Raw genomic sequence first — 14,384 nt, 5'->3', positions numbered from 1 at the left:
TTATTCGGTAACAATTTTTAAAATAGTGTTTAGTATTTTAATTATGACCGAAAATTATATCTCTTTTATTTATAATGTTCAGCTATTAATATTAGTGTTTAAAAACTGAAGGAGTGGTTCATAAAAAGTTACTTCTGACAGAACATTTTGACTCAATAAAATTATAGCACTATTTTTATATTTAATAGTTAATATAATAATTATTTTTACTTATTTTTTTATTTTAAATTATTATATAAACAATTAATTACTAACGGATCGCTAACAATTAATAAAATAACGAATAATTATTAGAATAATTAATATTATCAAACAGGGCATAAAAAAATCACATTTTTAAATATATTAATTAGAGAATATTAAAATTTAAATTAATATTAAATTTAATATATTTTAATCATAAAACTTTAAAATAACATTTAATAATATAATATTTTTTAAAAATTTTAGCACCATCTTAGCCAAACTAGATCTTAAGTTAATCAACTAAATTAATCTACAAAAAATTATTATTTAAACCAAATCTATGGTAAATCATATTTAAGCAAAATTTTCCCCCGATCCATTATTCGCTAATCAATATTATTCTCAACAGCCCAACACCATTGAACTAGAAGCAACTCCATCCAACCATTCATCATCATCTTATCAGATACAAGCTATGGCTCATAGATTGATCCACAAAACAATTTGTGATGCAGGTATGGTGACTAGTGGAATCCATTAGCATGAGCTGTTCATCACTTATTTGACATTGATGGTGATCTTAGCCATTTCTAGCATGAACTATCTTTATTCCTTGGTCTTTTTCAACAATTTGTCTCTATATAAATGCCAATTTGGGGACTAAGAACAACAAGATCTGCAATAAGTAAATTCAGTTAAATGTCTCATAGCCTTCATTTAGAAAGACATATATAAGATAAGCATTCAAAATTCTGTTTGTTTACTCAATACCAGGGGCGTTACTACGTTGTAGGTAGGGGAGTCATGGCTCCCATAAGGTTTTAAAATTATAATTTTATCTATAAATTTTAAATTTTTTTTAAAAAAATTATTATTTGCCTCCTCAAAAGTTTTTAAAGTTATAATTTTTTTTCTATAAATTTTAATATTTTTCAAGAAAATGACTGTTTGTCCTTCAAAACTTTTCAAAATTACATTTTTACCTATATACTTTAATATTTTTTTCAAAAAAATTATTGTTTGCCCTCTAAAATTTTTAAAATTAAAATTTACCCAAAAAATTTAGTGTATTTTTAAAAAAATTACTATTTGCCCCTTTAATATTTTTATTTCTATTATGACCTTTGCACTTCTATGTAAATTTCATTCATATCATCTCTTAAAATTATATATCTTTATTTTAGTTTCTATAATTTTTTTTATTAAATTTTCATTTAATTTCCTTTTGATATTTATTTTTGACTCCCTTAAAAAGGCTAATTTCTAGTTCCACCCTTGCTCTATACTACCTTGAGCTCTTTTGAAGCACAGCCTAATAGAGTTACTCAAGATAGCCATGCAGAAAAGATAAGCTAAACTCATTGATCAATGGGTATATGTACCTGAATTTTGGGTCTCATAACATCATCCAGTGGGAGTTCTTGCCTAAAATTAGTGTTTAGTCATATGTCTAGGTCTACCAAATAACCTATCTGATTCAAAAAGGTATTCTCTATCCTTTGTAAGAACCTGCCTAATGGTATTCCATTCATCTTTGAGCCTTTGAGAAGCTAAAATTTAGATCAGCAACTCACTACATAAACATATGATAACAAATTAAAGAATAAATGGTACACAGCTTGCCTTATGAACAAGCTGCAAGCCAGAAAGGGAGCTCAATCTACCTTTGAACCTTGTTCACCTGAAAAGTCCGTCGAAGGATAAATATATCAAAACGGGGGCTTGTTTGATTAGGATAACTCCGCTCAGGAACTTCTAAAATTCTGCTAATTTGGTTGGCCCTATGCCTTGACTTCCTGCAAAGTAAAGGCACGGGCGTTGAGTTTCCTAGAAAGTAGGCCATTTGAACCAATACAATCCACACTTCTCTATCGAGCTCTCCCTTTCTCTATCGATGAAGGAAATGAAAATGGATACGCAAGTTCTAAGGGAATGGGCAATTTGACGGTGTTCAGAAAGGTGAATAAAAAATGAAGCCGAGTCAGAAACTGAAGGAAAGCTACAATCCCACATCGAAGAAATAGAAAGGAGAGGTGAAGTGTAGTGCCTATAAATAAGAAGCGTGAAGCATCTTTCAACATACTTACCTGGACGGGGTCAATGGATGATCAAAAAGGTTCATGGCCTAGGTCAGTGACCTTCATTGCACTTTGGAGGGGTGCTGGTCTAAGGTCTCCCCAAGTTGGGAGAGCCTACGTCATAATTTGTGGTAGAGGGGGCCTGCGTTCGCGCGGCCCCTGCCAATCTCTAGTATAAAGTTGTCGTGTTGGATAATGCTTCTCATATTTTTGTGCAATCTGTAGGCATAAAATCAAGGGAAAGCCATTCGAGTTCTTTCATTTCTGCTTTAACTCTTCAATCAAACTTTCTTTTTATGTGATTTCTGTGGATTGCAAGTAGATTTCACTCTTTGGCCAGAAAGAGATGAGTCAAGCCTCTTATTTAGTGAGTAACTCGTTCAACAAATGAGTTACATGTGAGCTTGATTTTAAAATTCTAATAATAAAATAAGCCAATCCTGTTCATTTGCTGCCCTGTGACTCTGCAGTTTTGAGCATTCATGAATGCGCAATTCTCTTGCAGGTTATCGGTTTCTGCTTTATGCGTTCAGTCAACCTCTTTTGAAAGCGTCACTTTCTATGGAAGGAAAATGAGATGGGTTTCATATTTGTCATTAAAAAATGACTGTTATACAAGAAACAATAGAACTGAAAATAAAATTGTGTTCATAAACGCTTCAAAGATTTAATTGCAATAATTTTTCTCAATGGCTTCCTGAAAACCCTTTTTTTTCATGTTTGATTCTCGTAAAATTAGCTCTTCTTAAATTCCTACCAGACGTAGGAAAAACATAGTGAAAAAGTTGGTACTACTACCTATTCCCATTGAATTTCCCTGTGAAATGTCCAGTCAGAGGGATTTAGTGTTGTTTTTCCATTGGCAGCAACAAGATAATATGGCGAGTCCTCAGGAAATTCAGTGGGCATGGATTTCCAGTGTAGAGATGGACTCCACTCAGCCTCCTTCAGCACCTTCAGTATCTCCTCCACAACTATTTTGCTCCCTTCAGCACCTAAATGAATTCCATCCCTGACAAAAAAAAAGGGTCAAACATACAAAATTTGAACTCTTGAAAAAGAACTGCAAACTCAGCTTAGAAGGATACATCTTGCCAGACATCACATTAAAAAATAATAATGTAAAGTTCAGTAGAACTTGATTCTTAATTCTTGCTTTAAAAGATTCTCAAATCAACAATCATGTCATACGCCTTCACTGCTTTACAAAAGAATTAATTCATCTGCGAAGTTGAATCGACTGTAATGGCTAATCTTAGCTCAAGGGAGCAGAAAGAAGAGACTCATCCATCTAGAAAGAAGAGATTCATCCATCTAGTGGTAACCACATTTGACCTGGAGACGAGTCTAGAGCTTACTTGACTCAACATTCTCTCTATCATAAAAAAATCCAGTTGAATGAGTCTATAGTAAGAGAACTGGAAAACATAAATCTATCCCTGTGCTAAAAACCATACAAGATACTAACATGACTAGCAATATTGGTCATGATTTCATTTTATCATCGTAAACAAAACATGTTCAAGCATGAGGTTTATCACAATATGTAACCTAGTGGGGTTGGACCATTAATCTAAGGAATCGAGTCAAGGATTAACACAAGTAAAAAAGCATACCTAACTATAGCCAGAAAGCTTCCACACCATCATCCATCAATAAAAGCCTCACATATATCATGATGTGAGCAGTACAAACATGGCAACCGTAAATTAGATAGTTTCACTCAGAAATATTTTTCACTTCTTGACCTTGATTGTTATTGCGAAAACAAGATACAGAGATGCCCAGAAAACTTACGTAAAGCAAGCAGTCGTCCAGTCGCTTCTTTTTTGAAGTGCAGAGAAAAGATCAACAACTTTCACACCCATTTCCTGGCATAGCTTTATGCATGCTTCTGAATACTTCTGGCATAACTCATTTGTTCGTACTAGCTCACTAAAAATTCCACTGATTTAAGAGAAAAAATTGATTCAGGATTTTATATTTAGTGATAGGGGAAAAAAATAAAGTAAAACACATGGACATAAATCAAATAACCTTGTGCCTGATCGAACCCTCTCCTCATCAACTGGAGGACAGCTCAGGAAAATGATGCGTATGGTGTCAGAGAGGCTCTAATTTTCAATTATATAAGAATAAACATCAAATATTCTTCTTGGTAAAGCTCATAAAAGGTTATACATTAATATTCACACTATGAAAGAAGACTTGAACATAAAGCATTGATCAAGGATGCCATCAAAGATAAATTAAGTACTTATAGGTATCTAACAAATGGATGAGAAATTTTTTCAGTCTACATTTCTTGTAGTAGCCCAAAAGTTTCCTATTCTCCCTAAAATGAAGCCCATTTCAGTCCCAATCAAATCACTGCAGACAAGATGAGATATTCATTTGATCTCCTTCTTGAAAATCATTTTAGTCTATCATTCAACATTATAGATATTTTTGCAGGGAAACTTAAAAAAGGACAATTTTATTCATAGTAATTTCCCTGGAAAGGAGAGGAAAAAAAAAAAAAAAAACAAAGATTATGCAAATGGATGGACCCAGAATCACAGACAGGTGTTATTGTGGAGTCCATTTAAGTATGGCATTAATCTCAATTGCTGTGGCTGAAGCTATGTATAAAATAAATGCTTTGAAAAGAATATATCTTTGCCATGTAAAATTAGTATGATTGTATTATTTGAAAGAAGATAGAACCTTGAGATGAACTGCAATCTTTCTCATATTCTCTATGTACTCAGGAAGTGGTACATGAGGACCTAGGTCAGATGAGTGAGGCCCCATGGAATCATTACCACCAAAATAGACTATCACCAAAGCAGGCTGTACAGCAGCATCCTACATTGCCAGAAAACCAAAAAAAAAAAACTGCATCAGATAATTGCACAAAAAGCTGTCAAACGAGAAAACTATTTAAAGGAACCTACATTATTTTGTATCACATATAACCAAAATAATGGAAGAAAACCAATAAAGAAAAGAAAACAAACACTTTTGCTGCCCAATTCTCTTGATATTATAGAAAGTACTTAACAACTTTGATTTTCAAGAATTAACTTTATATCAAAAATGCAAACAAGATCACAAGTTCCATTTTCAATGAAAGATCTTTTATGAATTTGACAATTAACAGGTCAGCAACAAATTTAATCAATCATGCATGAGCCTTTCAAGACTACTTATATATTTGTGCAAATGTTCTTTTCTACAATTTATAATACTTAAGCAAGATTTGTCTGTTCACATATATTTCCAATACATAAGAATTTGCAAATTTTAGACAAATATCTGCAAACACACTGGAAAAATTGTAGATATAATCTTTTGCTGCCGAGGATAACATTAATACCATTGGGAAAATTTGATCCAGGACTTCAACAGCACGCCTTGAATTCCATCCATAGTACCCTCGCAACACTATGTCTGCCTGTGGTCAGTTGCAACAAAAATAAGATTGCAATAGAAATAACAAACCCCCACCCCCCCCCCCCCCCCCCCCCCCCCAAACTCAAAAAAAAAAAAAACTGCACATAACATTACAAGAAAAATATTGTAATATGTAATAGCAACAGCCTCGTACTTCCACAGGTGCTGATATTTAATGGCTAAAACCTACCAAATAAGCATTTGGGTCATTGGCCACAACATAAAATGTTAGAGAATAAAGTTATTTATACTACACCGCTTTAGTGTAGTTAGTTTAGTGGCTGAACACATGTATCTTGCAATAGAAAGTTGATAATTTTCTCTCTAGAAAATCTTAGTATATAAAGACATTTTTCTGTATTCTTTAGTAATCAATCAATGAGAAGATTCTTTTTTCTCTCTCAAATCAGTTTGAACATAGTATCAGAGCTAAGATAGACAGTTTTTTTTTTTTTCTATCTTCTTCCTGTTCTTCTCTAGATTTGTGATTCTACTGAAGTTTTTTCGAAGATTTGCTGAGATTGTGTTATGATTTCTCGCCTAGGATCTAATCACAGGCCTATTAATAGTGAAATATGATTCAAAAGCTAAACCTTTTACTTTACCTCCATTCTTTTGTCGACCTATTATTGCTGAAAACATGAGCTCATTAAAAGAGAGCTTTAACCTTAGACTCTTTGGAGAAGAGAGAGTCTAGATCTCAATTTAGTTGAAAATAATTATACTTTATATTTTATTCATAATCTGACCCCTTTACAAAGAGATTATTACATGATTTCACATGGAATTTTCTAGTATTGGAAATCAACATTTAAGGTCATAATTTAAGATAATGATAATCAGAGTAATATCTTAATTGAGATATTTATTTCTACTAATAATTAATTGTTGCTGTTGCTAAATCCACCTTTGATGCTAATTTATTTGTTGCCATTCTTATTAACATTGATTGGAATCTCTTGTGGATCACGTCTTGCATAAGTCTTGCCCACAAATGCATCAATAACATCACTCCCCTTCTTGGAGAAAGAGCTTATCCTCAAGCTCAAAAGTAGGATAAGACTATGAATCACCCATAATCCCTTTGCCCCGTTGCTTCCTCTGAATCATCCATCTTCAGCCAAAACAACTTCTTCCACTGATGCCCAGAGGAATATGATTCATCACAATTATAATAAAGTTCCTTTGCTCTTTGCTCAGCCATATCTGGGCGCCTCAATCTTTTAATAAAGGGAGATGAAACACTTCCTAAACTGGAATTCTGTAATGCGCTAATAGCCTAGTTGGCAGTAGTCTTGGTTACAAGTGTTGTTCTTATATTAAACCATGAATTTATCCAATTTTCTTCTAGTTGTTTTTTCCTTTCAAAGGCTCTTGCTAGATTCATAGTTGCCACCAAGCTCAGGGAATTTTGCATCTCTACATCAATCTGGATTGAATCTGTCAATCTTGCAATAAACAAATCAACTTGTTGATCTATTAGAACTGTTGTTGCACAAGCTAGAGGGCTCTGGAATTGACGTTGGTACTCTTCCATCGTCCCTGTCTGCTTCAGATTAGCCAATTCGCCCAAAGGATTGCTACTGAGTGGAGGCTCGAATTTTAAATTGCAATATTCTTTAAATGCATTTCACAATAATCGGGATTCTTCTTGTTCTAATCTGCAGAACCAGAGTTTTGCCTCTCCTGTCATATGGAATGCTACGAGGTTCACCTTATCTATTTCTAGCATCCATTGGTTTGAAAAAAATTGTTTGCATCGGTATAACCAAATCAATGGATCTTTGGATCCATCAAATGTTGGAAAATCCAACTTCTAACCTTAGTACTACCCTTGCCCCGAGTCTCGTTTTTGTTTTCCCATCAATCCTATTGTTGCTGCCTTCATAGTTGTTACTACTACCTGAACCGCCCTCTGTTTCCTTGCCTCAACTCTTGTAAGTTACCTGAATGAACTCTTGTAATTGACGGGAAAAGTTTTGCAATTAGGATTCTAGTTTTGACTCCGATTGCTTGATTCGATCTTCCATCCTTGATTCAGCCTGTACTACTCTTGCTTCAATCAATGCTTGTGCTTCTTGAAATAGTGCCCTGAATTCTTCTCTCGGATCTGTATCGTCCATGACAGCCGACTCTGATACCAATTTGTTATGATCTCTCGCTCAGGATCTAGTCATAGGCCTATTAATAGTGAAATATGTTTTAAAAACTAAACCTTTTGCTTTACCTCGATTCTTTCCTTGACTTATTGTTGCTAAAAACGTGAGCTTATTAAAAGGGAGCTCTAACTTTAAACTCGTTGGAGAAGAAAGAGTCCAAATATCAATTTAGTTTAAAATAATTCTAATTTATATTTTATTCATAATCTGATCTCTTTATAAAGAGATTATTACATGATTTCATATGGAATTTTCTACTTTTGAAACCAACATTTAAGGCCATAATTTAAAATAATGATAATCAGAGTAATATCTTAATTGGGATATTTATTTTTACTAATAATTAATTGTTACTGCTGCTGAATTCACCTTTGATGCTAATTTATTTATTGACATTCTTATCACCATTGACTGGAATCTCTTTTGGATCACATTTTGCATAAGGCTTACCCACAAATGCATCCATAATAGATTCTTCATCATTTCTGGTTTGTTTTGTTGTTGTTGATTAGGTTTTTCAAAGATTAGCTTCTTCTTTGCTAAGATATGATGGTGAATACCTCAATCACTAAGGATTCTGCATCTGCTACTCAGAATCAAGAGAATCGAGGAAGCAATGATTCAATTACTACGGATTTTAATAATCCTTTGCATGTTCTTCCTTTTGATACACCTAGTTTTAAGCTTGTTTCGCATGTATTAGGACCTGAGAATTTTAGTTCTTGCAAACAATCTATGATTGTTGCTTTGGTGGCTAAGAACAAAATAGGAATTATAGATGATTCTGTTAAACCTGTTGATGCATCTGATCCTTTATATTCTCTGTGGCGAAGATGCAATAGTCTAGTTAAGTCATGGTTGATTAGTGCAATGTCCAAAGAAATTGCAGATAAAATCATCTATTTGCCATATGCTTCTGATATTTGGAAAGACCTTTCTCAAAGGTTTTCTGGTAATAATGCTACAAAAAATTTTCAGCTAAAACAAGAAATTCATATGCACTGTTAAGGCAATGATTCTATTGCAGTATATTACTCTAAACTTAGGAAGATTTGGAATGAATTACAAGCATTGTCTTCAGTTTCTACTGAATTTGATAAATGTATGGAATTTCTTATGGGACTCGATAAAACTTACAATCAAGTGAGGAGTCAAATTCTTTTGATGGATCCTCTACCTACAATAAATCAGCTATATGATGAATTGTTTCAAGAGGAATCACAGAGAAAAGTGTATTCTAGTGAACAATCTATCAATTCAGCACCTGCAATCTTTGTAGTCACTCCATCTCAAGTTCATTTGTTCCTCAAGGTGCAGGGAGAGGAAAGAAGAATTTTACTTGTAATTACTGTGGTAAACCAGGTCACAAGAAGGATACATGTTTTAAATTGGTGGGATATCCAATTAATTTCAAGTTTAATAATGCTGAAAGAGGTACTGCTCTAGTCAAAGCACAAGTAGCACAGATTACTGCTCCGATACTTCTAGTGTTGGCACCGATAGTGCAAATACTGGAACCACCCGTGCACCACAGTTCACTCAGGCACAAATCCAACAACTAATGTCCTATTTGTAGTCTCTTAATGGTGGAGAGTCTTCAAGGTGTTCTTAGGAGGTTCATATGGCAGGTATAGTTCACACCTTGACATTTTCCAATATTATCCATACATGGATTATGGATAGTGTAGCATCCAACCACATAACACATAATTTTGATAGCCTTAAAAACACTATTTCCGTACCTCATTCCACTGTTAAACTTCTTGATGGTACTCTTGCCCCCATTACATATAAAGGAACTATTCAATTGACTCCTACTCTCACCCTTTATGATGTTTTGTATGGTCCCAAATTTCAATTCAATTTGATTTCTGTTAGTCAACTAACCAAAAATATTCATTGTTATGTTCAATTTTTTCCTGATTATTGTTTGACACAGGACCTGAACAAGGAGAGAATTCTGTGGATTGGTAATCAGCAACATGGCATAAATAGTCTATGCACATCCTCTTCTACCATTCCTGCTGCTATTACCTCTGCTATCTCTTTGTTTTCCAATGTAAATAGCCCAAATAAATCGGTTGCTAAGACTTGTGTAGACCATTATCTCTTATGGCATGCTAAGCTAGGCCATCTTTCAAATCAAAAACTCAAATTTTTGTTTCCCAATTTCATTGATAATAAAGTGTGTGACATTTGTGCTTACGCCAAGCAAGCTAGAATTCCTTTTCCTAATAGTTCTACTCTTAGTTCTCATAAATTTGATTTGATTCATCTAGATATTTGGGGTCCATACAAAGTCCCTAGTAGGACTAGTGCCAAATTTTTCTTGAATATTGTAGATGATTTTTCAAGAGGAACATGGACTATTTTGATGAAATGCAAATTTTAAGTCTTAATTCATGCAAAAAATTTCCTTGCCATGGTCCAAAATCAACATCAAACTGCTGTCAAAAGAATTAGAAGTGATAATGGACCTGAGTTTCTATGTAAAGACTTAGTTACTCATTTTCAAGCCTTAGTTATTATTCAAGAAAATTCTTGTTCTTACACACCACAACAAAATGGTGTGGTTGAAAGGAAACACAAACATATTCTTGAGATTGCTAGAGCCCTTAAATTTCAAGCTTCCTTTCCTCTTTCTTTTTGGGGGGATTGCATTTTTGCAGCCACATACACGTTAAATAGATTGCCCACTCCTATTTTGCACTTTGCAGAACAAAACTCCTTTTGAACAACTTTATGGTCATCCACCTAATTTGTCCCATATGAAGGTCGTAGGTTGCTTGTGCTATGCTACTGTCACACATTGTCATAAAGATAAGTTTACTACTAGAACCACCAAGTGTGTTGTCATAGGATATTCTCATGCACAAAAGGGGTATTTGTTATACGATTTAGCTACTCATCATACACTTGTTTCTAGAGATGTGATATTTCATGAAACCATTTTTCCATTTCAATTTGTTTTTGTATCATCTGAACCTATTCTTTCTATTCATTTTGTTGATCCTGTTGTTCTTAATGATCCTTTGTCTTATGTAATTCCATTTGATTATGTTATGCCTTCCAATAATTTTGCTGAATAATCAGTTTCTTCTGATTATCTAGTTCATTCTCAGTCCAATGCATTAGAAAATAATTCCATTATTCTAGAGTCATCTTTGTCTTTAAGAAGGTCAACAAGACTCTCTAAACCTCCAATTTGGCTCAATGACTATACTTGCAATGTGGTTGCTTCTCAATCTACACAATTTTTCCCTAGTTCAAGTTCCAATTCTCTTCTCAATTCTCATTCTCATATTCCTTATTCTCTTTCTTCATTTTACACTTGAACCAATGTTATCAAGCCTTTCTCACTCACATTGATTCTGAAAAAGAACCAAATGCTTATACCGAAGCTTATTTCTACTCCAAAATGGATTGAGGCAATGCAAGATGAACTTGTTGCCTTGGAAAGGAATGGGACCTAGACCTTGAATACTCTTCGGCCTGGTAAGATAGCTATAGGGTGTAAATGAGTCTACAAAATTAAGCATAGAAGTGATGGGACTATTGAGAGGTAGAAGACTCGCTTAGTGGCAAAGGGTTACACACAAAGCGAAGGGATAGATTTTCACGAGACATTTTCTCCAGTTGCTAAAATATACACTGTCAGAACTTTGTTAGCTATTGCAGCTGTTAAGGGTTGGCCTTTAGTTCAAATGGAAGTGAATAATGCTTTCTTGAATAGAGACTCATATGAAGAAGTGTATATGTCTTTACCTCCAGGCTCTTATTCAAACCATTTAGAGAAGGGGGGAAATTAGCATGCAAGTTGCAAAAATCTATGTATGGTTTGAAACACAAAATCTATGTGCAGTCCAAATGTGATTACTCTTTGTTCATGAAAAACACAAAATCAAGTCTTCTTGTTATCTTGGTGTATGTAGATGATAACGTTTTGGCAGGTGATAGTACGACAGATATAGAAGAATTGAAGCAATATTTGAAGTCCCAATTTTTTTTGAAAGATCTAGGAGATTTGAAATATTTTTTGGGCCTAGAGATAGCCAAGTCCTCTGCTGGAACATGTATATCTCAGAGGAAGTACACATTGGAGTTACTAGCAGACACAGGTTTGACAACAGCCAGGCCAGATCCTACACCTATGAAGCAGAATTTAAAACTTGATAATGAGGATGGTGATTTACTTGAAGATATTGCAGATTTTCAAAGACTTGGGGGAAGGCTCATTTATCTCACAGTAACCCGGCCAAACATATCATTTGCAGTGCAAACCTTGAGTCAGTTCATGCATACTCCAAGAAAACCTCATCTTGAAGCAGCATTCAGAGTAGTTAAATATTTGAAAGGGAGACCAGGACAAAGGGTGTTCATGTCTGCAGCAAGTGAGCTAAAGTTAGAAGCTTATTGTGATTCAGATTGCGCTAGCTGTCCAGCGACTCGAAGGTCCACAACTGGTTATTGTGTTTTCGTTAGGAAATCTATGATTTCTTGGAAAACAAGGAGACAAAACACTATATCCAGATCTGCAGCAGAAGCAGAATATAGGTCTCTGGCAGATTTAACTTGTGAAATAATATGGCTGCAGAGATTAAATCAGGAACTTGGAGTTAAAGTTGCAGCCCCAGCAAGCATTCATTGTGATAACAAGGCTGCAATACATATAACTCATAATCTTATTTTTTATGAGCGTACAAAGCACATGGAACTTGATTGCCACATTGTGAGGGTCAAAATTCAAAAAGGTGTTATCAGAACAGAATTTGTTCCTTCAAAAGAAAAAGTAGCAGATTTACTGACTAAGGCTCTCAGCAGGCAACAGCACCAGCATTTAGTCAGCAGGATGGGAGTTTTGAACTTGTTTAAACCCCATCTTGAGGGGATGCGTTAGAGAATAAAGTTATTTATACTATACAGTTTTAGTACCTGTTTGGCATTTTGCTTGAAGGGCCAAAACTATTTTTTTGAATAAAATCATCATTTTAAATTCCATTAAAAAAGGAAGTTTAAAAAAATATGTTTTATTATTTTAGTATTTTTACGCTAAAATTTATCAAATAGTATATTTAAAAAAAAATAATTTTCTTAACAATTCCAAAAGCAATGCCAATCCTAAGTGTATTTAGTTTAGCGGCGGAACACATGTACCTTGTGCTAGAAAGTTGCTATTTTTCTCTCTAGAAAATCTTTGTATGTAAACAAGACATTTTTCTGTATTCTTCGGTAATCAATCAATGAGAATTTTTTTTTTCTTCTCTCAAATCGGTTTGAACATAAAACCTTCTGACCTTCTACTCTATTTTACCCAATAAACTTATAAAGACCCTCGATTTCACACCATGAGTAAAGATGAAGTAAACCAATAGATTAAACAAACATAATACAGGCAAATTGAAGAAATGGGAAAACAGAGGCACGAAACACAGAGACAACAATGAATCAAATTATAAACAAAACACAGAAAAAAAGAAAAAGTACTTTGCGAGCGTAGATGTCGGTGAGAATGGAGCCCCAACCGCCATGGCTGAAGCTGAGCTGGACAATGGAGGATCCAAAGAGCACGAACTGTGGCCTTGTTGGTCCCACCATTTCTATATCTCTCTCTCTCTCAAAAAGACTCACTTTTCTTCGCTTTCTAGCGCTGTTTCACACAAGCAAACACGCTTTTCCGATGGAAGTACGAACAAGATGACCGCTCCCACCTTCCAACCACTTCCTTAAAAGAACGCTCCAATGTTGGAGGCTACTTGAGATCTGTTGCAGGTTTGTAGCTTGGCTGACAATGTTCTGTTGCAAATTCATTTATTGCAAATTCATAAAAGCGTATGCAAAAGAAGATATTCACTGTGGCCCAAGACCTCACGGGTCCACGTCCATCCATCCTCTATTTATTGTAATATAGAACTTATGGATATTTTTAATAATTTAAAATTCAATAATGTTTTGATTAACTTTATACAAATTAATTGTTTAATTTATCTCTTTAAACAAGTAAACAAAACGCTTTATATTTTATTTATAACAATTAATTTTATCCTTTAAGTAAGTTTTATATTGATGATATATTTATTTAGATACCATACATTTTAGATCCATAGATTTCTCATCTATTGAAATGGAATCGAATTCTGAGATTTGTGTTGCTGCTTTGAGCAATCCTGATGATTTGGTGCCATGGGAAATTCGGGCTATTATCCCGGCAATCAAAACTTTTAGCTCCCATTTTCGGGCCATTTCATTTAGTCATACCAGAAGATCAGGAAATTCAGTTGCTCATTGCCTGGTTAAGTTTAAGTTTCTTAGCACCCATTTGACATTAAAATTTAAAATATATATATCATTTTAGACAAGTTAAAAAGATAGTTTAAAAATTGAAATTATTTAAAAATAAGTACAAAAATTTATACAATCTTAATCAGAAGAAACTAATCACATAGATTTTCAGCTTATGATGCTTCACTTTCTTGCCCACCTAAACTACTTTTTTTTAAATTTCTTACCCAGAAAAGAAAGGGAGAAT

General features: G+C 34.0%; 1 protein-coding gene, 1 long non-coding RNA gene and 1 other non-coding gene across 3 annotated transcripts; 1 reads left to right on the top strand and 2 right to left on the bottom strand.

Moving 5' to 3' along the window:
- Positions 1-539: 539 nt before the first annotated feature.
- On the bottom strand, positions 540-2,948 carry LOC131182555 (uncharacterized). The gene is made up of 2 exons (XR_009150823.1): positions 1,851-2,948; positions 540-862 (listed from the first exon to the last, which is right to left on the bottom strand). It is a non-coding gene; the product is annotated as an uncharacterized LOC131182555 (long non-coding RNA).
- LOC131182760 (U1 spliceosomal RNA) lies at positions 2,266-2,426 on the top strand. Its single transcript, XR_009151020.1, has one exon. It is a non-coding gene; the product is annotated as a U1 spliceosomal RNA (small nuclear RNA).
- A 96-nt stretch (positions 2,949-3,044) lies between the features above and the next one.
- Positions 3,045-13,677, bottom strand: LOC131182383 (GDSL esterase/lipase CPRD49-like). The gene is made up of 6 exons (XM_058151816.1): positions 13,343-13,677; positions 5,623-5,700; positions 4,971-5,111; positions 4,302-4,378; positions 4,062-4,211; positions 3,045-3,276 (listed from the first exon to the last, which is right to left on the bottom strand). Exons 1-6 carry the CDS (start codon positions 13,451-13,453, stop codon positions 3,063-3,065), a joined length of 771 nt encoding a protein of 256 aa, XP_058007799.1. The 5' UTR covers positions 13,454-13,677; the 3' UTR covers positions 3,045-3,062.
- Between the last annotated feature and the right edge of the window lie 707 nt (positions 13,678-14,384).

This window comes from Hevea brasiliensis, chromosome 8 (assembly GCF_030052815.1).
Source record: "Hevea brasiliensis isolate MT/VB/25A 57/8 chromosome 8, ASM3005281v1, whole genome shotgun sequence".
In the NCBI taxonomy this organism is placed as follows: domain Eukaryota; kingdom Viridiplantae; phylum Streptophyta; class Magnoliopsida; order Malpighiales; family Euphorbiaceae; genus Hevea; species Hevea brasiliensis.
Note: the sequence above shows the minus strand (reverse complement) of the source record. Positions and strands in the feature narration are given on the sequence as shown.